The 24143-nt window shown below is 55.1% G+C and overlaps 1 protein-coding gene across 1 annotated transcript in view; it reads left to right on the top strand.

Annotated features, from left to right (window-relative positions):
- The window catches only part of IGF2R (insulin like growth factor 2 receptor), an 82762-nt gene extending 58678 nt beyond the window's left edge, over window positions 1-24084 (top strand). Inside the window, exons 32-47 of the mRNA XM_040448723.1 lie at window positions 774-893; window positions 1216-1472; window positions 1816-2034; window positions 4039-4188; window positions 6543-6704; window positions 7922-8129; window positions 8470-8616; window positions 9577-9811; window positions 10566-10702; window positions 13707-13821; window positions 14770-14916; window positions 15570-15757; window positions 17397-17583; window positions 20000-20152; window positions 21481-21550; window positions 22226-24084. Of these exons, the coding sequence (XP_040304657.1) occupies window positions 774-893; window positions 1216-1472; window positions 1816-2034; window positions 4039-4188; window positions 6543-6704; window positions 7922-8129; window positions 8470-8616; window positions 9577-9811; window positions 10566-10702; window positions 13707-13821; window positions 14770-14916; window positions 15570-15757; window positions 17397-17583; window positions 20000-20152; window positions 21481-21550; window positions 22226-22642 (2912 nt within the window). The 3' untranslated portion in view covers window positions 22643-24084. The remainder of the gene's footprint in view (window positions 1-773; window positions 894-1215; window positions 1473-1815; window positions 2035-4038; window positions 4189-6542; window positions 6705-7921; window positions 8130-8469; window positions 8617-9576; window positions 9812-10565; window positions 10703-13706; window positions 13822-14769; window positions 14917-15569; window positions 15758-17396; window positions 17584-19999; window positions 20153-21480; window positions 21551-22225) is intronic.
- The last annotated feature ends 59 nt before the right edge of the window (window positions 24085-24143 follow it).

Genomic DNA, 24143 nt, shown 5'->3' with positions numbered 1-24143 from the left:
ATCGGGAGGGACACCACCCGTCAGTCACCTACCCCCACAGGGAGGGATGCTGACAGTCACCCACCCCCACAATGAGGGACACTGCCAGTCACCAGTGCCCCATAGTGGGGGACCCAACATGAAGCCGGGGAGCCAGACAGCCTTGGGCAGCCGCATTCTGTCGTGTGCGTACCCGTTGGCGTCTGGGCCCCCCCCCCCCCCCCCCGGGTCTACTCGGAGCTCTCCTTCGGTGAGGAGATCAGCCCCTCTCCCTGAGAGCCATGCTGCGGTCCGTGACTCCTGTTTCCCAGGGTGCCAGTCACACCAGCTGTAGGCTTGCGGATTTGTCAGAGTCGGTCTCCTTGTTAACCTTCCAGTGGTAACGTGGGGACAGCTAGGAGACCTCGACTGAATGTCCGTGCCTGGGCCCCAGAGAGGTGTGGGTTCATTGGCAGCGGGAAGGGTGCCATCAGGTCCCCCCGCATCCCACCACAACCCTACTGGCTGCTGTGGCCCAGCCCGGGGGGAGGAGGGGGAGGCCGTGGAGCCGCTGGCTTCTGGGTCAAGAGGAGCCATCCCATAAACTTGGGGACTGCAGCCTCATGATCTAGCCTAGCTGGCCAGGGGCACTTTTAGGGCCATGTCTGTGATTGAGGAGGGGGGCGGAGGGGACTCCTGGAGAGACGTCAGAAGCCCCGACGGCCACCGTGATGTGTGTGTGAGGATGCTGGCAGCGGGCCTCCTGAGTCCATGCGACCTGGCGTCACTGCGTCCGTCCCCTCTCTCCCTCGTAGGACATCTGTTTGACCTGAGCTCTTTAAGTGGCAAATCCGGGTACACGGCCGCGTACAGCGAGAAGGGGCTCGTGTACATCAGCGTGTGCGGGGAGAACGAGAACTGCTCTCCTGGTGTGGGTAAGTGCCGCGGCCTCCCGCTGTGGCCCGGCTGTCCCTGCCCGGAGGTTGTCCCGACCTCTGCACTCCTGTGCCGGAAGAGAGGAGTAGATCCGAAGGTCGATCACCTTCTCTGCCATAACAGTCCGCTCACGTGGGGGAAACGCGTGGCCACGTGACAACATGTTAGAGACGTGACACCTGTCGAAACCACATTGGACGCTCAGGATTCTGAGCGTTAGCTCCGATTTAACCATCTGCATTTGCAGAAAGCGGTCCTCGGAAGGCCGGTCATCTGAATCCCTAATGGTGTCTTTTTCCTCCCCCTCTGCGTCCGGTGCAGGGGCCTGCTTTGGGCAGACCAGGATCAGCGTGGGCAAGGCGAACAAGAGGCTGACGTACGTGGACCAGGTCTTACAGCTGGTGTACGAGGACGGGTCGCCCTGTCCGTCCAAATCCGGCCTCACCTACAAGAGCGTCATCAGCTTCGTGTGCAGGCCTGAGGCCGGGCCCACCAACCGGCCCATGCTTATCTCTCTCGACAAGCAGACGTGCACGCTCTTCTTTTCCTGGCACACGCCTCTGGCCTGCGAGCAGGTGGTGAGTCTGGGGCTGGGCACGTGTGGCCTCTGAGAAGTGCCTGCCTGACGCCTGGGGCTGCCCGCAGCCCGGGGGACCCAGTTCTGTCACGAGTTCCACTGTAGCTCACCGCCCCCCGGCCCCCCCCCCCCCCCCCCGTGGGTACCCAGCATCTTTTATCCAGCCGTGGTCGTCGTGACAGTGAACGGTTGAAGGTGCCCCCAGTGTTCTATAACCGAGAATTCGGGGACATCGATCCATCTTCCATGCTTTTTCTGTTCAGTTTTTAAATTCCCGTGGGTAACTGAGTGGAGATTAGGAGAATGTCACTGTAGACTCCAGCGAGGTCTTCCCTGTGTGACAGACGGAATGCTCCGTGAGGAACGGAAGCTCCATTATTGACCTGTCCCCACTCATCCACCGTACGGGGGGCTACGAGGCGTATGATGAGAGCGAGGACGACACCTCTGACACCGGCCCCGATTTCTACATCAACATCTGCCAGCCTCTGAACCCCATGCACGGGGTGCCTTGTCCTGCCGGGGCAGCTGTGTGCAAGGTTCCCGTTGACGGTGCCCCCATAGTGAGTATGGGAAACTCAAGGTGGAGACAAGCTTTGCGAGAGTTTTAACCGTAACTGCCGCATCGTGTTTCTTGCGTTCAGTGGAGGGTTACGCACAAAGAATGGAGAGATGAGCTGGGGCTGTGTGTGTTCTGGGACCAGCAGGGGAAGAGTGATGTCAGGATTTGGGCACTGAGCTGGTGGCTGCTGACCGCGGCCAGAGAGTCTCTGAGCTGTGGAAGAGAGCGTGAACACGGGGATACACGGGCTGCTCGTATCGTGTTGGGAGTCTCCGGGTTGACCCTGGTCCAGAAACTTTTATGTAAAGTGGCAAGAAAGAACATGGAGAAGGCGTGGCTTCTTTCTTTGAAGTGCACGTCTTGTGTGAAGAACATGCTTATGACCTGTGAGTGCTTTTTTTGGAAAATGAATTATTCAGGGCAAGAGCAGATTTGCTAATTGCTGGATACCACCCTGCCTTGAAAGTTTTGGTCTCAAACTAGCCCTTTTTAGTATTGCTTTGGGTTTTTAAAAATTACTTGCATGAATTATCTTCGGGTTTTATCAGATCCTTGCTACCTTTTTTGGTGCTTGTTTATTTTTGAGAGAGAGCAAGTGGGAGATGGGCAGAGAGACAGGGAGACAGAGAATCCCAAGCAGGCTCCGTGCTGTCAGCACAGAGCCCGACACGGGGCTCAAACTCACCCAACTGTGAGATCATGACCTGAGTCAAAATCAAGAGTCGAACACTCAACTGACTGAGCCACACAGGAGCCCTTATTGCTACATTTTTTTTTTTTATTTGAGATGCATCTCAAAAGGGTCCATTTCTATACTTTTATCTCTATGCTTTACATAGTCCTGTTGTAAGATACATAAATGTCCTTTTAAAAATGGATGGTATCTGCAGCACTTGGGAAGAAATGTCGGGAGCGGGTGGGGGAAATTGGCCGTGATACGAATTTAACACAAAGTCCGTAGCTCTGTGAGAAACGTTGGGCCTGGGTGAACCAAATCTTAGATCGGTACAGATTGGTACCCTTGTGTGAATCCCTTTCTGAGAGGTCGGATCTGCTGTGTTTTCCTGCTTGGCTACCCTTTTTCAGATATTAAAAATTGTAGTAAGTTCTCTACGTGGAGCAGGAATTGTGGCCTGAATGTGCTCCATGGTGGTGAACGAGAGCGTCGCGGCTCGCTCACACACACGCTCATCACGCACACACACACCGTTCCTGGCTGTTCAGCTTTCCTTCGTTCATGTGTTTATTTGCTCAGAACTATTTATTGAGCAGCCAGTGTGTGTCAGATGCTGTGCTAAGCAGTATCGTGTCATGAGGCACACGCCTGTGCCCTCCCCAAGGACGTACCGAGGGGCACTGCCGAGGAGACGGGCAATCCCAGTGCAGTGGTGGGCATGAGATGAGCCAGCTGGGGGCAGAGATGTGGGTTTCTGCCTTACACCATCAGGTGATAGAAGACAGTGCAGCATTCTTGATTTGACTGGAGAGAGAAATTCTTGTTGCCTGGAGTCTTTGAAAATTGACCGTGATTAGAAGTAGAATCGTTGTGGGGTACCTGGGTGGCTCCGTTGCTTGGGTGTCTGACTTCAGCTCAGGTCATGTCGTGATTCGTGGGTTCGAGCCCCACATCGGGCTGTGTGCGGACAGCTCGGAACTTGGAGCCTGCTTCGAAGTCTGTGTCTCCCTCTCTCTCTGTCCCTCCCCTGCTGGCACTGTCTTTCTCTTTCTCTCTCAAAAATAAAACATTAAAAAAAAAAAAAAGAAGAAATAGAATCACGTTATAAACTATAGGATGGAAACTGATAACCGCTGGCCAACTGAAGTTTCTGCCAAGCAGCTTATTATCAAGACTTGTCAAGCGAGTTGCCATTAACCGAGTTTCTTTAGATGCTACTCGGTTTCAAAACAGATGAGCTTGTATATTTGCAGTTCTGTATTAGCTCTTATTCCGCTAACACGGGGAACAATTTCCTGAAATGTTGTTTGGTTTTTTTTCTTTGCTTAGGATATTGGTCGAGTCACAGGACCTCCGATACTCAACCCCATAGCTAATGAAGTTTACTTGAATTTTGAAAGTAGTACTCCCTGCCTAGCAGACAAGCATTTCAACTACACCTCCCTGATCGCATTTCACTGTAAGAGAGGCGTGAGCATGGTAAGTATGCACCTGTTCACAATTTGGGGGCTGAAGCTTGGACCAGTGAACCAGAGCTGCGAGTCCCAAAAGCGTGCTGCAGAGCTAAGGACGTCCCTACTGAAAATGGGTGCTGTCATAGGTTAGTCAGTGGTGCCTTGAATAATTTAAAACCGTTAATTTAACAGTGAGTAAGCCCATCCTGAATGAACGGGGCAGACTGCCCAGCGAGCTCACTGTGATGTAAAAACATGAAGCGCATGTGAGCCGAGGTGTGGCGTTCAACTTGGCCCACCAGCGTGTAAAAGTGTCAGCTTCTTTTTCCTTCTTAAAAACTGTAACAGTGATTTTGTTCTCATTGGGAAGTCAGACAGACTTTTAGTGGCTGTAATCATTCAGGATGCGACCCCAAATTTAGAAGTTAGCAAACATAAGATCTCCGGAATCAGAACAGCTGTAACAGAGTTGTAGGTGTTACTTCTAAGGAGGTTATTGATTTGTTTTACATGCATTTAAAAATGAGACTGGCTTCCACCCCGAGTACCATTTTGTTGCACAGGGTTTTTGCATACATTTACCCTTGACTTCTACCTGTGAATAGGAGATAGATGGATGGATCATGGCTCCGTCATAGTGACTCAGAGCTGCCTGACTCCTGCAGCCCTGCAGTGGCCGCTGGGACCCCCGCCTTCTGCTCAGGTGGAGAGCTCTTTGCTGTAGGCAGCCCGGCCTCACAGCCCCTTATCTGTGCTTCTGAAGTCTGTAGAGCTCAGAAGGCTCCCAACCCTCTCACGTGAAGGGGGGAGGCTACTTGTGGTATTTGTCCACATAAGGAGAATATTCATACATTTTGCTGCAGAAATATTCATGTGCTTGATTCTAGTACTCTGTGTGTATGTGTGGGGGGTGGGTAATAGAAACAAAGGTCTCAAATCACTTTTTAACATCTTGAAGCCGATGAATTATAAAGCTCATCTGCCCCGAGGAGCTCAGGTAATGGATTATGGTTCTGGAATGTGTCTTGTAAATTCAGTAGGATACCTTTCTGATTTCTCAGCCTGTCGCAGATTTGTAAGGGAAAGAGAGCTCTGGCTGCCACATAGGTATTTTGACAGCGGTAGGAAGTGACGTGGCCGGGGCCTGATGCCTGATGAGGAGGGACGGTGTGGTAACTAACTGAGAGGGAAGAAGCAAACCTTGCCGCCTGGGCCGTCTCCATGTGGTGCCGCAAAGCACCGCCGGGCCCTGGGACACGTCACTGTTCACAGATTGTCCCTCGACTGTCAGGGTAATCCTGAGTTCTCAAGGCAGGGCGGAGCTCTGATCAACAAAGTCTTCTTATCTCTCCATACTGTGTGCGTTTACGAGGGCGTGTGGGCGTGTCTCAACAGGCACCAGCCGTGAAGGCAGTGTGGCTTACTCTGTAGAAAGGCTTCCAGTTTGGGTATTTCATTCTTCAGAGGGGATTGGTCTTTTGAAGATCCACCTCTCCTGAGGAGCCCTGGTTATCTCACACGCCACGTAGAGAATGTGTGACGGCTAAGTGCTGAAGCTGAATGCACGTGGTCCAGTGCACACACGGGGGTCTCTCCGATTCTCAGAGCAGCAGCGGGTTGAAAGTGAGCAGTGTTTACTGGGTTTCAGAAACTAGGCCTCTCACACGAAATGTGCATTCGATTTTGGAAAGATCTTTAAGAGATTTTCTTCCCCCGTGGTTTATTATCTTTCACAGGAATATTTTCTCCACTTATGTTCATAGAAAAACAGATGCTCGGCAGCAACTAAAACCGAGATTCCTGACCAGCTGCCCCATCTGTGTTTTTGTGGCTGTTGCTGAGCGAGGGAGGGCATAGACACGTCAGTTCAGGACACTTGGCCTGTGGAAAGTCGGGCCGAGTTGCGTGTGGCCCTCATGATGAAAACTGTCAGTTGCTACACACGGAGTAGAGACCCTGCTCGTGAGCGAACTGGAGCGCCTCCCGGCCTCCTCTGCGCAGGCAGGGTCTGTTTCACACCCTCCTCTGCCGTGACATCGGAAGAACTGCTAGTGGGGACACGGAGACTGTCTCCAAGTGCGGGGCGACTGGAGGTCGCGAGGGGGCCTGGGTGTGTGGGCACAGCTGCCCGGTGGTGCTGTGAAGGCAGAGTCGTGGTCCCTTGCAGCTGGTGGTGGCGACTGTCCCTCCCCCCGGAGCGAAGCCCCTGTGGGTTACCGAGAGCACCCAGTGGCCTCACAGCCGTGTCTGCGGCTGGGGTGGGGGGCAGGGGTGGCGGCTGCAGCCCCCGGAAGCAGGAGTCTCTCTCTGGCGCTGGCTGGGGCACAGAGCCGTGTGGGGGATGCTGTACTTACCTCTCGTGGCTTTCCTTTTGAACAGGGAGTTCCCATGCTGCTGAGGACCAGTGACTGTGACTTTGTGTTTGGGTGGGAGACCCCACTGGTCTGTCCCGACGAAGTGCGGGTGGATGGCTGCTCCCTGACGGACGAGCAGCTGCATTACAGCTTCAACCTGTCCAGCCTTTCCAAGGTCCCCTTCAAGGTGAGGCGGCTCAGACAGAGCCCGGCGGCCCTGGGGACATGGCGGCCGGGGTTCTTTCTGACAGCCACTTGTGTTTTAAGTAACAGGACACCTGTGACCCCCGAGGCACAGTGTGTTGGGGGGTGGGGGTGGGTAGTGGGCTCAGCACCGCTCGTGGATGCACAGGATCAGCCTCTCGGGGATTCCGGATCGTGTAGCGAACCAGTCACGGCTAACGCTTGAGTTATGCTCCATGGTTCAGAGTTTCATTCCTTACGGCTTTGTCAAGATGGAAGGACACAACGGAGATCAGGAGGCTGCTTGGGGATGGGCGTGTGACCACGTGCCCCATAAGGGCCAGGGCGGGGCCAGGTGTAGCGTACCTGGCAGAGGCCACGTGGAATTTCCCTCGTGTCTCCCTGCAACCTGGCTTCGAGATAAAGAGGCAGCTATTTCACTGATTGCAGAGGTAATGGGCGGAGGGAGCTAGGATGTCCCCCTGATTTAGATGCATTTGCATGGGTGGGGGAGGGGGTGGCTTATCTTACTCTTGGCCTGTGTGTCGTGGGCCTGATGTTGACAAGGCCATGGGCATCTTGGATCACTGGTGTTTGGAGGACCGTGCATCTCTAGGCCTGTGATCTAGATGTTACCGAGTCATACACTGACGACCATGCCGACCAAATCCCAGCACCTCCCAGGCGGTGGATGGTCGCTGGTGAGCAGTGAGCCCAGGGCCCTGGCTCCTGTGATGGAGACCTTGCGCAGGTGTGACAGGTGTGCAGGTGGGGGCCAGGCGGGGAAGGCAAGATACATATTTAATTACGCCGTGTCCACTTAGTGACCATCAACTCAGTCCTCACCATTCCCACGTTGCGGGCAGGGAGCTGGGGCTTCGGGAAGGGGATGAGCAGCCCCGCGGTCTACTGGATGGCTCCCTGCCAGAGGCCCGGCTGCGGAGCACAGCCAGCCGTGTGCGGGAGGAGGAGGAAGGCTGGGCCTGGGAGTGGAGGGAGATGTGGGTCCTTCCGGTGGCTGGAGGGAAACGTCCAGACAGCGGGTAAGGCATTGCCCTGTGCGGAGAGGTCAGGATTGGAGAGAAGGAAGGTTAGCACTGAGGCACCCATGCAGAGCCCACAGGCAGCCCCTGCTTTCTTGCACGAGTGCACCTCCCCGCAGCGATGGCTCCTCTCTGTCTTGAGAGCCACTGATAGCCACGCGTGGTGTTGTCTGTCCAGGTGACTCGGGACTCACGCACCTACAGCGTGGGGGTATGCACCGCGGCGGCGGGCCCGGAGCAAGGAGGCTGTAAGGACGGAGGTGTCTGCCTGCTTTCTGGGACCAAGGGGGCATCTTTTGGACGGCTGGCGTCGATGAGACTGGATTATAGGCACCAGGACGAAGCTGTCATTTTAAGTTACGCCAATGGAGATAATTGTCCTCCAGGTAAATCTTCGTAGCGGGATGCATTTGACGGTCCTGGGAGATGTGGTGTTAGACCTGGCAGCAGGAGGAAACTGAGGCATGAGGCTCCAGATGCTGTGAATGCTGACCCCTGGCCCGGACCACGCAGTGTTCCACCCGGGCAGCCCCGGGTGTGAGCGCTTGGGCTCTGAACACACTGTGGCCTGCGAGCCGCTTGTCACCTTGTGGTCCTCGTGTTGGTTTAGGGTGACTGCTCCCGTCAGAGATCCTTTTGAGCATCCCCAGGTGATCGTGCCCAGCGAGGAGAGCGGAGCCGAGGTCGTGCCGGTCATCAGGGTCTCACAGGTATTCTTTGTTCCAGAAACCGAGGAAGGTGACCCCTGTGTGTTCCCCTTCATATTCAACGGGAAGAGCTACGATGAGTGCGTTCTGGAGGGCAGGGCGAGGCTCTGGTGCTCCACCACCGCGGACTACGACAGAGACCACGAGTGGGGCTTCTGCAGACATTGTACGTGGCGGAGCACGCGTCTGGGCCCAGGCTGCCCTGTAGCCAGTGTCCTTCCCAGGCTCGCGTCGTGCCTGCGCCTTTGTGGGTGTCCAAGTCAATGCAGAAATTTTGTTGCGTGTAGTTTTTCCACATCGGGCCTATTTCCCGTAGAGAAAGGACGTGTCTCATTGCTCCAGGGGCGTGTTACATGACCATGCATGTGGACCTCAGTAGAGCACAGTTGACGTGCAGGTGTCAGGGGGCCAGCGAGGCCCGCTCGCTCCAGGGATCTGTGTCCGTGGACCGGGTCTCAGCACTGATGATGCACATTCGTGCTTATTAGACTCCCACTTGTCACAAGTCTGCAGGGTGGCAGTAATCAGAAAGGGTGGGGGCGGGGGGGGATCCTCCACTGGCTGTCTGCGGGGGGTGGGGGCAGGCTCAGGACAGGGGCGGGCCCCTCAGCATGAGCCGGACATCACGGCCTTGCTCTGGCGATGCTTGGAGACAAGGGATGTGGGAACCCTGCTCACGCGTGTGGCACGGATGTGAGCTCTCAAAGGAAGTGATGAGAAAATGCATAAAAAATCAGTTGTCGTGAGTGATCAGGGACAAGATGCTACAAAGAGAGTGCTAAGTGTCAAATTCACAAGGGGACTGATACAGTTTTGTTTGGAGGCTTGTTGCGACAGGATCTTTCTCCTGGTCTGTTGGATGACACGTTTTTAGGTGATTAGAAGTATCTTGTTGCTGTTTTAATTTGTTGTTCTCACCCACGTGTGATCGAATGTGGAGTGTCCGTCCACGGGGTCACGAAGCCCAGGAAGGGACCCTGTGCCCTGAGGGGTCTTGGTCTGTTTCGGGTTAGGATCTGGGTGAACGGAACAGGACGGGCTCTGCTCCTGCCATGTGGGGGAGGAGGGGAGGAGCTGATGCAGGACCAGGCCACGGTCTGACTTTTCCCGCATGCTGCGCCCCCAGCAAACAGCCACCGGACGTCCGCGATCATCTTCAAGTGTGACGAGGACGCTGATATCGGGAGGCCACAGGTCTTCAGTGAAGTTCGTGGCTGTGAGGTGACATTTGAGTGGAAGACGAAAGTTGTGTGCCCCCCAAAGAAGATGGAGTGCAAGTTCATCCAGAAGCACAAAACCTACGACTTAAGGCTGCTGTCCTCACTCACCGGCTCCTGGTTCTTTGTCCACGAAGGAGTCTCGTGAGTACCTGCCACCTCTTGTCAGCCATGACCTTCTCTCGGGCCTGATGGCGATGGGCACATGGCAGTCCACCTTTGTGTCCCCCCAGAGCCGGGGCTGTCATGGAAATCCGGTGCTTGTGGTGGCTTGAATGCCCCTGGGCTCTAGGGAGCAGCCCGTTGGTGTCTGGCCTAGCGGGCGTGGCTGCTTTGGAAGGCAGAGGAAGACAGAAAGGGAGCCTTTGGAACCAGAAGCTGGCGATCAGCAGTTGGCCGGACACAGAGTCTCGATTGGCATCATGTTTGGAAGGGGCTTCTGTCTGCTGCTGGGGGTGTGTGTGTGCGGGGTGGGGGCGGGGGGAGCGGGGGTGAATTGATTTTCTCAACTCTTTGGCACAAACCCCTTGGGCTGTGTGGTTCAGGGTTCGTGCGCCGTGGTGGCTGCTCTGTGCACGGCCCCCACTCTGCCCGGCACCCCCAGATCAGGAAGTCCTCAGCCTGGGGCGGGGGCGTGGACTTGGGCCGCAGCTGGTCCCGACCCGAAAGCCCTTCTAAACCGCACCGTCTCAGGGTCCACCCCCACTGGCCTGGTTGACGCGCTCCCGTTTTCAGTAACCGGATAGTCTCTGTCTCAGTGCCGTCTTCAGAGGTGCTCTGGCATACCTGGTTGTCACAACGATTACTGTTTCTGAAAGTGACGGACGGAGCTGCACCCCAGTGTGCCAGGGCAGACTAACCTTGTGCCCCTCCCCCATCCCTTTGTGTTGTTCTACAGGTACTATATAAATCTGTGCCAGAAAATATATAAAGGGCCCCTCGACTGCTCGGACCGAGCCAGCATCTGCAAAAAGAGTGCGTCTGGTGTCGTCCAGGTCTTGGGGCTCGTTCACACGCAGAAGCTGGACGTCATAGGTAAGGCCCTGGGTCCTTGTGCATGGTTACAGGTGTCTCATCAGAATTGGGAAGGAAAAGGCGTCCTCATAGGCCAGGAGGCTCAGCACGGGCTTCAGTTGAAACTGCCAGATAGAATTCCCAATGGTTGTCCAGCGTTCCAGTAACTCCTGGAACATGAGTAAGCACCGCTTTGCATTCTCTGAGGTGGCATGTCCTGGCAGGTGTGTTCAAGAGGGTTCGGCTCTCTTGCAAACATCCTTCCCCACCCAAGAGGGTCACAGTGGTTAAGGTTCTGCTGAATCCCTGCTCCAGCTCTGGGCCGAGCACAGAATCTGCATAAACACGTGCAAGCATTTATTCGGGAGAGCTGAACGGTTATACAAGAACTTGGCAAAGATAATTCAGGGGTACGTTTTCGTAATATCTTAACAGTTTAGAAAAATAGTAACAAATAATAATAATGAAGCTTTTTTTAATAGCGTTTTTAGAAAATTCATCTTGCAACTGGTTGTTTAGTGAAAGATTCTTTCGTTATTTAAAAGTGGAAGGTAGCTGGGGTGCCTGGTTGGCTCAGTGGGTTAAGCGTCCGACTTCGGCTCAGGTCATGATCTCACGGTTTGTGAGTTCGAGCCCCGCATCGGGCTCTGTGCTGACAGCTCAGAGCCTGGAGACTGCTTCGGATTCTGTTTCTCCCTCTCCCTCTGTCCCTCCCCTGCTCATGCTCTGACTCTCTCATTGACTTTCAATAATAAATAAACATTAAAAAAAAAAATTTAAAAGAGGAAGGTAGGGCCATCTGGGTGGCTCAGTTGGTCAAGCATCCGACTCTTGATTTCAGCTCAGGTATGACCTCACAGTTGTGGGTTTGTGGGGATTGGGCCCCACATGGGGGGCCCTGTGCTGAAAATGCAGAGTCTCCTTGGAACTCTCTCTCTCTCTCTCTCTCTCTCTCTCTGCCCCTCCCCCACGGGTGCACGTGTGTGTTCTCTAAATAAATCAACATTTAAATAAAAATAAAAGGAGAAGGTAGATTTTTCTTAGGTAGATACAGTTGGGGTCAGTTGGGGTGTTTTAGGGGGACCAGTAAAGAAAAATACCTTTATCTTGTTGGACTAGAGAGGGATCCCCGGGTTGTCCTGAATAAATCACAGGATGACTCGAGTTTGTGTGAGCTGTCGAAAAAGAGGCAGGGAATTCTGCGGGAGCCACTGTGAGTCTTAGAAGCAAACCAGGTTCTGCAGGTTGGTGGAGTCCCCCGGAGTGGCCAGACGTCCCATGACTCACTGCTGTTTCCCCACGGCTCCCTAAGGGGGCCGAGGGTGGCTCATTGCTCTGTGGTCTCGCGGTTGTACGCGGATATCGGAGCAGCCTTCGCCTGAGTTTCCCGCAGCTGGCTGACAGGTTTGAATAGTTAAGCCCTCACTGAAGGTTCAGCTAGTAGATGTGTCCTGGTCCCCAGCCCGCCAGGTAAGACCTTCCCTTTTGGTCCCAACAGGATAGCTGTCCAAGGGCAGACACAGTGATTGCCACCCTCATTTAGGGGCTGCACCCATCTGGGGCGGGGAGATGGGCCGTCTGTCCCAGGAGCTAACAGTTACCTACACCTGTGCTGTCTGCAGGTGTAGTTCTCAGCAGCTTCGTGGGGTTGGGGTTAGAGTTCGTGTCACCGGTTGGGCAATGAGGTGTGGGAGGTCAAGTGTACTGCCCAGTAGTGTAGGGTGTCTACAGTAAGATGTGCATTTGCTTGGCCTCACGCTCCAGCAGTTTAAGAATGTCTCTTCAAGGGGCGCCTGGGCAGCTCAGTCGGCTAAACATCTTACTCTTGATTTCAGCTCAGGTCAAGATCCCAGGGTTGTAGGATCGAGCCCTGTGTTGGGCTCTGTGCTGAGCGTGGAACCTGCTTAGGGCTCGCTCGCTCGCTCTCTCCACCGCACCCCCCCCCGCCCCGCTTGCGTGCGTGTGCATTCTCGCGTTATTTTTTTTCCTCTCTCTCTCAAATAAAAAAATTAAGAAAGAAAAAAAGAATTTCTCTTTAAAGCAGTACTCTTTCTTCCAAAATTTTACACAGGAGCCCACTATTTAGCACAGAAGCTCAGTGTTTAATACAAGTCCATCCAGTAACAGCTCTGAATCGGGGCAGGGCTGAGGGCCCTGGGCTTTCGGCCGAGCGGTTGGGCCGCTGCGTGTGGAAGAGCGGAGGGGAAGCTGGTGCCGAGGCCCACGTTTCCTCCGTGTCCCCTGCCTCGCGTGGGTGAGGGTCCGGGGCTACAGCGTGTGTGGTGCCCCTGTGAGGGCCCCGCCCTGTGCCCCTGAGCCACAGTCTGCCTGCCGAGCTAGGCTGGGCTCAGGCGCCACCAGGACGGCACTGGGCAGCCACACGTGGTAGCTGGCAGCAGCATGGGACTCGAACTGGCAGCCACGCTGCCTTCCGTGCGACTGGCAGCTGAATGCAAGCGCTCGCTTTCCTCTTAGACCCTGCTCGTCAAGGTCTCTTCACTTTCTTTATCCGTGATCCTTTCAGCAGTCGAAAGATTGGACACAGAGCCGGAAGACCCGAGAAGAACAGAGTTGTTCTGGGTCTGGTTTTCCTCGTGGTGCTTGTTGGTCCGGCACCTGCCCCGTTACCACTGGGGTGCTGAGACGGGGGGGATGTGTCAGGAAGGCACCTAGAACAACCCTGCAGTGGTACAGAACTGGAGCAGTGGCGAACGCTGCCCCTGGGGTCCTGCTCTGTGAGCACGTGGTGCCGGGCACTCGGCTGCTCGTTGGAAGGTGTTCCCGTGGCGCAGGTGAGGAGACGGGCTCAGAGGCTCAGCAGCCCGGAGTCAGGCAGCCAGTGAGCAGGAAGGCTAGGGTTTGGACCCAGGTCTTCTCTAGCCACACAAGGTGTGTTGTGAGCCGGGAGGCGGTCACCGAGCTTGAGCTGGGAACCCGGGGTGGAGGACTCAGGAGTTTTCAGAAAGCCGGACGTTCGTTCTTTATAACCAGGAACGACGTCACTTCCGTTATTTGTGTGTTTCAGGTGACAAAGTCATCGTAACTTATTCAAAAGGTTATCAGTGTGGGGAGAATAAGACCGCCTCTGCCGTCATCGAGTTGACCTGTGCGAAGACAGTGGGCAGACCTTCGTTCAAGAGGTGAGAGAGAGGGTCGGGGCCTCACGGGGGAGCTGTGCAGAGAGTGCCCTGGGGGCCCATCAGCATCTTTCCCCATGGTTTTCACTTGCAGGCGTGCAAACGTGCGTGCAGGGAGAGGGTGTTCGGGTGGCCACGGTGGGGAGGGGGCTGTTCGATGTCCTGTAGCGTGCAGGGCTGTTCTTCACCAGGAGGGATTTCCCGGAAAGGGGGCTGGGGCACACGGTCGCTTGACTAAAGCCACAAGGTAAGGTGGCATCCACCCTGAGCATCGTCACAGGACCAGAGGGGCAGCGATTGGCGCCACCTTAAGTCCAGCTGTCCGGGTGGCCTGTCTGAGATCCCCAGGCAGGTGGGGCTGGCACGGGATGCTCTTGGATGACACTAGAATTTTCCAGGCAACTCTGCAACTAGCATTAGGAGGAGTTGGCCAACAGAGGGAGCGTATGAGCTGCTGTTTGTGAACAAATGATTCTTCCGGAAGCTGGGCTTGAAAAAGGCAGGACCTAGGAATCGTACGAGGATTGAATCAACGTATGAGTTGAAAAAGCTTGCAAAGTAAAGTTCAGAAATTTACGAGCAAATTTTTCCAGTTTTTGGATGTTGCACAGTTTCTGAATTTAACACCACCAAAAAAACGTGCTGAACGGTGCCCAACATTATCACATTGCCAAAGGGCCACACAACATCTTCCTCACTAGGCTGGTGTTCCCGGATCTTTCCTGTGAGGCTGCTGAGAAAAGTCCTGCGAGCCTCGCTAGCCCAGAGCTGCCTGCACCCATCGTGGGGGCGGCGAGGGCTCGGTGGCGGGGTGCTTCTGCAGGGACCCAGGGCTCAGGACTGACCGGAGCCCTGAAAGCCAGTGAGCCTCTTCCCGGCACGAGAGGCCTGGTGTCGCAGCCGCCCCCGCGTGTGGCTGGGCGTGACTGCAGCCGTGCTCCCTCCTTCCAGGTTTGACTTGGACAGTTGCACTTACTACTTCAGCTGGGACTCTCGGGCTGCCTGTGCCGTGAAGCCCCAGGAGGTGCGGATGGTGAACGGGACCATCACCAACCCTAGAAATGGCAAGAGCTTCAGCCTCGGAGATATTTATTTTAAGTAAGTGAAACATTTTCCTTTTGAGCACTGAACTGTATTCAAAATTAAACCAATTTAGATCTTTCCCGGTGGGGGGGAGTGGGGGGGGGGGGAGTGGAGGAGGGGAGCCGCAAGATAAATGGGCCTGTGTGTGTTAGTTACTGTTTCTAGGTAGATGTCCTGTTTTGCTTAAAACTGGGGGACAGCATTACTCAACTATGAAGTTTTAACACCAAAGATGGTGAATTCTGTTGAGTGTAAAAATAAAGTCACCCCTTCTCCTTCACTTCATGATAAGCCCAGGGGGCAAAGCTGAAACCTGAAAGAGTTTTTGATCAGGAATCCCTGGGCTTACTGGTTTGTGAAAATAGAGTGTCCCAGCAGTGTCCCCGGAGCCGTTCCTGAGGTCAGGTGGCCGTATGTGCTGGCTGCACCCGCGGCAAGCGAAGCAGGTGTGCTGTGGGAACAGTGCATTTTGAGGAGGGCGCATGGGTGCTCAGAGCACGGGGCGGGAGGCAAGTTGGTGCCCTCCGGGGTCTTCGTGGGCGCCCAGGCTGGCCAAGGTGGAGAGGGGCAGTGTCCTGCGGCCCTGTGCTTGTTCACAGGTGTCTGGGTCTCTAGTAAATGGGTTTCCTGAAGGACTGGAGCCATCGCTGTCTTTTCCATTTCTTCAGGCTGTTCAGTGCCTCTGGGGACATGAGGACAAATGGGGACAAGTACCTGTATGAAATCCAGCTTTCCTCCATCACGAGCTCCAAAAACCCGGCGTGCTCTGGGGCCAACATCTGCCAGGTTAAACCAAATGACCAACACTTCAGCAGGAAAGTTGGAACTTCCGATAAAACCAAATACTATGTTCAAGGTAATTGCTTCCCATGAACGTTTCGTGTCCCGCTTCCTTGGAAGGGCCTTACGCTTTCCCTGAACGAACACCCTTCCGTTGAAATGCCACATTTTAAAGTAGAAGCCCTGGTCTGATCCTGTGTCTTGATACGTGTTCATCAAGACGGATCGAACAGGTGTAAGATGAACGTTTCACTGTAGGTAAAATTCACCTGAGACTTGGTCTGCGCCAGGGGGTGTGAGGTGGGGGTGTAGAAGGTGAAGTGTGCGCATCCCGAACTGCCTTTGATGTGGTTTTAGTCGTGTTCTTTACTTCGCAATTGCAGATGCTATTACACAAGGATGAGAAATTTTACATTTGTCAGAAGGACGAAAAGAAAGGATAAACACTCTTTAAAAGGTCAAGTGCATGTTTCCGCGCTCGGACGCTGAGTGCATGCGTCACTGCGCTTGGCCGTGCCCGACGGGCAAGGCAGAGGTACCCGTCACGTCAGCCTGATTTGCTTTTGTGATTCCACACCAAGGAGCAGTAACCCCCGCGGTTCTCTTTTCTAGCAATTCTGGGTTGGATTTACTCGTACCTGTGCGCGTCGTGCGCATTTACTTATTCGGGGTTAATTAAACCCCTTTTAGACCTTGTCGCTTTCTGCATTCACCAGCCCTAGAACGTAAGTTTGGTTTTAAGACCACTTGTTGCGTTGCATGAAGAAGTGCAGATTGAATCTCTTCCCGAGTCTTCATTCATCTGAGACGGCAAGAGTAGGAAGCTGTGACGGGCTCCCCCATCAGCTCGTGGACATGGGCCCGCGTGCCGGCCTCATGGGACGGTCCGTTCAGGCCTTGCCTCGGCCAGTTATGCGTGAGAACATGTGGGGCCTCCCGAGCCCAGCCCGCACGGGCCGGGGCTCAGGGCTCCCCGTGTGTGGACGTGACCGCCTCGCACACGGAACTCGGTGGCTCTCCAGCGGTGGCTCGCTGTGAAGTTTGAGCCACCTGCAAAGTTTGGGGAGGGCAGCGTCCGCACAAGGCTCCCTCACCTCTGACACCAAGTGGGAGTTTTGGGGGGCTTCCCCTGCCACCCTCAGGTCTGGTCCTTCGCTGGGACTCAGAACTCACTGAGAGCTGTTACTGCCACCGTTAAGGATGACAATTGGCGGAGGGGAGAAGCACGCAGGGTGACATCCAGGAGGGAGCCAGATGCTTCCGTCACCCTCTCCCTGTGGAATCGGGCTTGACCGTACGCACGGAGTGTCGCCAACCGGGGAAGCTCGCGTCTCCGTGTCCAGGGGTTTTATTGCGGTTCTGTCACAGAGGCTTGTTTGGTTGGCCCGCCGGTTGCTTGGTTCCCCGTCTGGTCCATTTCGGTCTCCGGATGAGCAGGTACCACGTGGCCAGTCCCCATTCTGAATCCGACTGTGAACTGAGGACAAAGGCCGGACCTCTCCTGGGGTCAAGGTTCAAGTCTTTCCTGCTCCCGGGCTTTAGGCAGGGGGCCCTGTAAGGAGTGTGAGGTGGCCTGTGAGAACGCGCACATGTGAGACCTTTGAAGAAGGCCCTTTACGTGAGATCTTAAGTCTGTGCGTTTTACAGACCACGAGGACGTTATTGAAACGTCGATGGTAACGTTGTGTGGTTGTGTCATACTTCCTTTTTCACAGACGGGGATCTAGATGTGGTGTTTGCCTCGTCCTCTAAGTGCGGAAAAGACAAGACGAAGTCTGTGTCTTCCACCATCTTCTTCCACTGCGACCCTCTGGTGAAGGACGGGATCCCCGAGTTCAGCCACGAGACTGCCGACTGCCAGTATCTCTTCTCTTGGTACACCTCTGCCGTGTGTCCCCTAGGGTGAGTGCGCGGGCCGGGCCACTTTCCCCTTTCTGCGCACGCTCACCAGCCGCACGCCGACCCGCTCTCCCCTGACTCAGCTCGAGCACGTATTTGTGTGTGTTCTGCCCCACCTAGTGTGGGGATATTCAGGTGTGCACAAACACCAGAGAGGCAAGCCCCACGCGGCCAGCATGCGGCCTCACTGGCTGTCCAAGCGTCGCCCCTCGTTTGCTCCCCTACCGCCACCGCCCACCATTCCCAGGGCACCCCCATCTGCCGGCAGGCACGCACGAGGCCTGAGTGCGCCCGCTTTCTTTCCGGCCTCCCCCATGCTGCCTCACGGCGGGCCGATGCTGAGCCTCGTCTTTGTGTTCCTAGCGCATTTTTCCTTGGGTTCCAATGCAGATTATTATACGGTAAAGGTCGCTTTACCTTGAGCGAGGTAGTGTTTATGTTTGGACGAAGGAAAACTTGTTCGACAGAGTTTGAAGATCAGGCATAGGCCAGGTTTTGCGTGTGCATATGGGAACGTGCATTTCTGTGCCAAAGGAAGGGTGATCTTGGCCTCTGTGTGGCCTCAGGGAACTCTCTCTTCTTGTGCCCCAGGGCCTTTGCTCCTCTGCCCAGTTCACTGTCAGGTTTAGAGACCTTCATCTAGAACAAAGTGCTATAGCTTGCTTTCCTCTTTGGACTTGCTTTCTTCCCATTTCATCAGACTGAAGTGTTTTCAGTCTCTGTCTGAGACTACAATCAAGAGAAAAAGGAGTTCTTGCCATGCACTGGTTTCCTTTGTGTCCTGAAGGAATGTTTCTCTGCAGTCCCTAGAAACCGTGGTAGGAACAGTGGGAGGAGTCCCAGATCACATCTGTTAGATCTTAAATGAGTTTTCATTTTTAAAAAGAGTCAGCTTTGTCTGAAGTTTTCCAGGAACATGAACGCAAGGCAAGTCTTAAATTTCTAGACGTTGGTGCCGTATAAACAACACACACAGGGTTGTGTTGTTAAGCATCTGACTTCGGCTCGGGTCGTGATCTTGAGATTCTCGAGTTCAAGCCCTGCATCTGACTCTGTGCTGACAGCTCAGAGCCTAGAGCCTGCTTCGGATTCTGTGCCTCCCTCTCTGTCTCTGCCCCTCCCCCACTCATGCTCTGTCTCTCTCTCTCTCTCTCTCTCTCTCTCTCTCTCTCTCTCTGTGTCTCTCTCTCAGAAATAAACATTAAAAAGTTAAAACGCAAAACACACAGTGAAGTTAAGAACCAGTAATGAGAAATTAACTGAAAAATAGACATACATTTGCAAACTAAAACTCACTTGAAAATGATTCCTGGCTCCCAGGAGAACCCAAAAGTAGCAGTGAGGACAGGCCTAGAAGTGAGTGACGATGCGCCTCTCCCATTGGGACGCGGAGGTGTGTCCCAGGTGCTCCTGAACGAACTCCTGTCCCTCGGGGTCCACAGAGCACGTGTGGGGGCCTCCACGCTGGAATAGAACACCGAGGTTGTCGTCCAGTTTGGAACCGGATTATTTGGCTCAGGCTGAATGCTGATGGATGCAGTTATCCTCACGTAGTTGAGCCGTCGGTTGCCCTCCGACCCAGTCTGAATCAAGAAGTTTCCTGAACCAGTATCTGCACCTGTAGCCTCCAGTTCATCACGGCTGTGGCCCATCAGTTGCCCTCTCTCCTCCCGAGCAGCCCATACAGTCCCTGTAGCCTGCCTCTCTGCCTTCCCAGGGCGGGAGGAACTTTGTTAGCGGATCCTGTTACTGTAGGTGCCCTGAGTGCAGGCACGAAGGGTCGGAAGTGTCCAGTCACTACACGGACATCTGGTTCTCTGAGCAGAAGGTCCGTCGTGGTTTTTCTAGCTTTGTGTTCGTTAATTTGTACTACTTTCCTTGAGCGTTTAAGGTCATAGAAATACGTTGCTCTTTCCCACACGTGGGCGGGACTCCTGCCATCCTAGCTGCTCGAGGGGCGGTCGTGTTGGTCCGGGGACGTGCCTCCCGGACGCGGCAGCCCGGATGGAGCGTCTGTGCCGTGTCCAGCCGTGTCCCGTGTGTGTTCCCTCAGCCCTCATGAGGCACCGACGGTGTGTCCTGAGACGAGGTGGAGGGGACAGAAGCCTGCCCCCGGCGGTGACTGCTTGTCCCCAGGGAGGGGAGCTGCGGTCCTGGGAAGATGAATGTTGCCGGCTTATCCCTGCTGTGGCCTCCCAGGTGCCTCTGTGCCCTGCAGCCATCCGGGGGGGGGGCTGGCCGCCATGGAGTAGGCCACGCTCCTCCATAAGAGCTGCCCGCGCGGCGCCTTCCACCTGTTCTCCGGTCCCACCGCTGTGTCGTTGAGGACCCCGTCCTGCTGTTCTCCACACCCTGGGCTGGGAACTGCTCCAGCTACGGCTGCCGTGACACGCCACCAAAGGACGTGGCTTCCTTTCAGGGTGGGCCTTGATGGTGACGGTGCGGGCGAGGACACGCAGGAGCACAAGGGGCTGTCGGAGAGAAGCCAGGCGGTCGGGGCTGTGCTGAGCCTGCTGCTCGTGGCGCTCACTGGCTGTCTGCTGACCCTGCTGCTTTACAAGAAGGAAAGGAGGTAAGGAGAGGGGAGCAGGTGTGCCCCGAGGCCAGTGCTTCAAGGTCGAGTCCTGGGATCTGTGTGTGTGTGTTGCAACCACGGAAACGGTCTCCGAAGTCGTGTAAACGTCCGCGTTTCTGGGACGAGGTGACCGTCTGACTCCCAGGCGTGCGAGTCAGGCCCTGGTGGTTGTGTCGTATAGGAGATGCCACGCAGGCACTAAGCCTGGCCTGTTTCTTTTTTTTTTTTTTTTTTTAATTTTTTTTTTTCAACGTTTATTTATTTTTGGGATAGAGAGAGACAGAGCATGAACGGGGGAGGGGCAGAGAGAGAGGGAGACACAGAATCGGAAACAGGCTCCAGGCTCTGAGCCATCAGCCCAGAGCCCGATGCGGGGCTCGAACCCACGGACCGCGAGATCGTGACCTGGCTGAAGTCGGACGCTTAACCGACTGTGCCACCCAGGCGCCCCAAGCCTGGCCTGTTTCTAGGATGTTGGTCTCTGAATGTGTCCAGAGAGACAGCAGATGAGCACCTTTTATGAGCAGGCTTCCTTCTGATCAGCTGACCCCTCTACACGGTCCTCCTCTCGCCCCTTCCTCCCGTTTACTAGATGCCTACCATGTGCCAGGCATGACGCCGTCTTCTTGGCTCACGGTTTCTGGGTAAAAGGGCTTGTCACCACATTTCCGTGTGGTGTGTGAATGAGGCACAGGGCCCATGAGCCCTGTGCGTGGTCCTCCCTGGCAGGTGGGAGAGGGCATCCAGAAGTCCTGAGTGCGGCCGTCCCGGCCCGGAGAGGCAGGTACTGGAACGAAGAATCCGGGCCGAGGGTCTGGGCATGAGTTTTGGCGCACGTCTCCGTGCAGTCCTGGGGTGGGAGGAATATGTGCTCTTGTCATAGTCACACGGGACAAAGCAGAAGCCCACGGTGGGTAACTTGCACTTGCCTTTGCTAGACCACTGAGAGAGGAAGCAGGTTTCGAATCCACTTCCATCTGGTTCCAAAGTGTTCTTTTCACTGAACTCGTGTATAACCCAGCTGCTGTGGGTTTAGCGTGCCCGTGCCATGGAGGGATGTGCCTGTGGGGGCTGCAGGCTTCTCTGTGAGCAGATGCGCAAGGTGCCAGGACTGTGGAGGGGCGGGTTTGCGAGGGGCTGGGGCCGGGAGGACTGGCACGCGAGATGCCGGGGCTGTGGAGGGGCGGGTGGGCTAGGGGCTGGGGCCAGGGAGGGCCGAGAGGACTGGCATGCGAGATGCCGGGGCTGCGGAGGGGGCGGGGAAGGCCGGCCGGGCGGTTCTCCTGCCCGGCTGGTCCCGCCTGCAGTGACCGCTCGCCCCGCAGGGAGACGGTGGTTAGCAGGCTGAGCAGCTGCTGCAGGAGGAGTGCCAGCGTGTCCTACAAATACTCGAAGGTAACGTCCCATCACCCCCGTCGCCCCTGCCCCACTGTTGAGCTGTCTGTGCCCTGATGGTGTCAGCCTGTGACGAGGAAGACGCCACCACAGGCCTTTTGAAGGAGAGAAAGGAAAGGTCAGCCGTCGCTCTGAACCCGAGCGCACTCCGTGTCCTTTCTGCCTTCAGGTTTTATCGTCGCGGCTGCGGCTGGTTTTCTCAGAATGTTTAATATTTCAGTGGCTTCTACTTTGGGGGCTGTTCTAAAAACTAAATAAATAACGAACGTGTCTGTGCATCTGGCACCTGGATGAGTCCCTTCAGATAAACTTCCCCCGGACAGGTGTTGTTCGGGTAATGGGCACACGCGTGCTCGTGGCTCTCGGTCCTCCAGCCAGATGCGTCCTCAAAGGTTTCGCTCAGACACAGTCAACGTCCAGCCCCTGTGGCTTCTCGTACCGCACGGCCCCTCCCGTCCCCCGGGTGCTGCTGACCTGCCAGCCTGACACCAGCCGCCTCGTGGGGTCCAAGCGGGAGCCGACAGTCGCCAGCCTTCCCTTCCTCTCCGGGTGGGGGACCTGGGAAGCAGGGAAGGGGTTCCCCAACTCAGGCAGGTCACGGAAGGGAGGGTCACAGAGGAGCGGCGTGGCCTGGGGCCTCAGAGGGGCTCCAGGGTCCGGCCTCGTCCCTGGCAGGTGAACAAGGAGGAGGAGGCGGATGAGAACGAAACCGAGTGGTTGATGGAAGAGATCCAGGTGCCGACCCCAAGGCCCGGGAAGGAAGGGCAGGAAAACGGCCACATTACCACGAAGTCCGTGAAGGCCGAAGCCCTCACCTCCCTGCATGGGGACGACCAGGACAGCGAGGACGAGGTCCTGACCATCCCAGAGGTGAAAGTGCAGGCGGGCAGGGGGACCGGGGCAGCGAGCGTGCAGCACGGGAGGAACGTGCAGAGGAAGGGGCTTCGGGAGAGCGCGGATGGCGCGGGGGTGCTGGTGAGAGGGGACAGGGCCCGCAGAGGGAAGCCCAGGCCCGCACAGCAGAAGCCCGCACAGCCCGGCAGCCTGGTGTCCTTCCACGACGACAGCGACGAGGACCTCTTACACATCTAGTCTCCTGGCGCCTACAGGGGACGCGGGTCCGTGGCGTCGCCGAGCACCTCCAACCAAATAAGACTTCAGTTCGATGATGCTTCTATCATTTTTGCCTTTAACAAGAACTGTCTCAAAAGGGAAGAGTTTTTGTGATGGGGGAGAGGGTGAGGAGGTCAGGTTTACGGTCCTCGGAACGTGGCTCTGCCCTTGTTGTGGGGGCGGTGCAGGGCCCCGGGTTTTGTCCCCAGTCCTCAGAAGCATGGCTGCCGTGCGCTTCGTAACGTGCGCCCGGGCCAGACGCATCTTGGAACAGAGGGCTGTGTATTTGAGAAAAACCCTTGCTGCTTTAGGCCCTGTGGGGTATTTGACCATTATATTTTAGCATTTAATTCTCTCCTCCTATTTATTGACTTTGACAATTACTCAGGTTTGCAAAAAAGGAAAAACGAAAAAAAAACCACAAAAAACAAAAAACAAAACAAAAAAAACCAAACAACCCAACAGTTTCTTCGTGACAGCGGGGGTGACCGTGGGGTTCATCCCCGGTCGGAAGGGGAAGCTGTCGGTGTGCTAGGAAAGTCCATATGAGATTTTGAACTGGTCAATAATGTAGCCTGTAAGTTAGAATGCTCCAATCTGTCCCTTCCTTTTTGCTTCCTGTTTCTTAAGGGAACACGCACGTGCGCGCACACACACACGTGCACGCGCACACGCATGTGCAGGGTCCCCGAGTGCCTAGGCTTTGGAGGGTTCGCCTGCTCTCTGCCCTTAGTCAGTAACGGCTGCAGCGTTTTGCATGACATCTTCAATCCTAGGTGCACAGAGCACACTTATCAGTATTTCTTTCGCCGGCTGGTGAATTCAAACAACCCACCCAAAGATTATTTTTGTGTGTGTGTGAGGATGGAGTTGAGATGTCAGAGAAAATAACTTTCCTCCAGATTTGGGGGATAGGTCTCACCTCTTCAGGTTCTCATGATACCACCTTTACTGTGCTTATTTTTTTAAGAAAAAAAAAAAAAAGTGTTTATCAACCATCCGACCTATAAGAAGCCTTAATTTGCACAGTGCGTGACTTACGGAAATTGCATGAAAGCCGATGGGCCAGCATCTCGCCCTAGCGTTGCACTTGGGGATCCCGCTCTGGGGGTGCTGGGTCGGCCTCTCGGTGCTGCGGGACTGGAGGGTGGGGCCGCTGTCCTTCCCTCGCTGTTGGCACCTTTCTCGAAGTGTTTAATGAATGACTTTTCTCGAATTCTAGAATTGTACATAGACTCAGTGGTATTCATGTACTGAGAAAACCACCCTATGGTGGTTCCTTGGTTTGTACTCCGTTTGGCTGGCTAATTTGATTTCAACATGAGTGTATTTTTTAAAATTGATTTCTTTCCTCATTTTTTTTCAATCAAATTTACTGTAATATAAAGTATTCAACAATTTCAATAAAAGATAAATTATTAGTCGGGTGTTACTGCTTTCTCCTTACAAGTTGCCCAGCGCGTTGCTGAGCCTGGCCGCC

The sequence above is a fragment of the Herpailurus yagouaroundi genome, unplaced genomic scaffold, assembly GCF_014898765.1.
Source record: "Herpailurus yagouaroundi ecotype Mexico unplaced genomic scaffold, PumYag 198, whole genome shotgun sequence".
Lineage (NCBI taxonomy): Eukaryota > Metazoa > Chordata > Mammalia > Carnivora > Felidae > Herpailurus > Herpailurus yagouaroundi.
The sequence above is the reverse complement of the archived record's forward strand: the minus strand, read 5'-3'. Positions and strand labels throughout refer to the sequence as shown.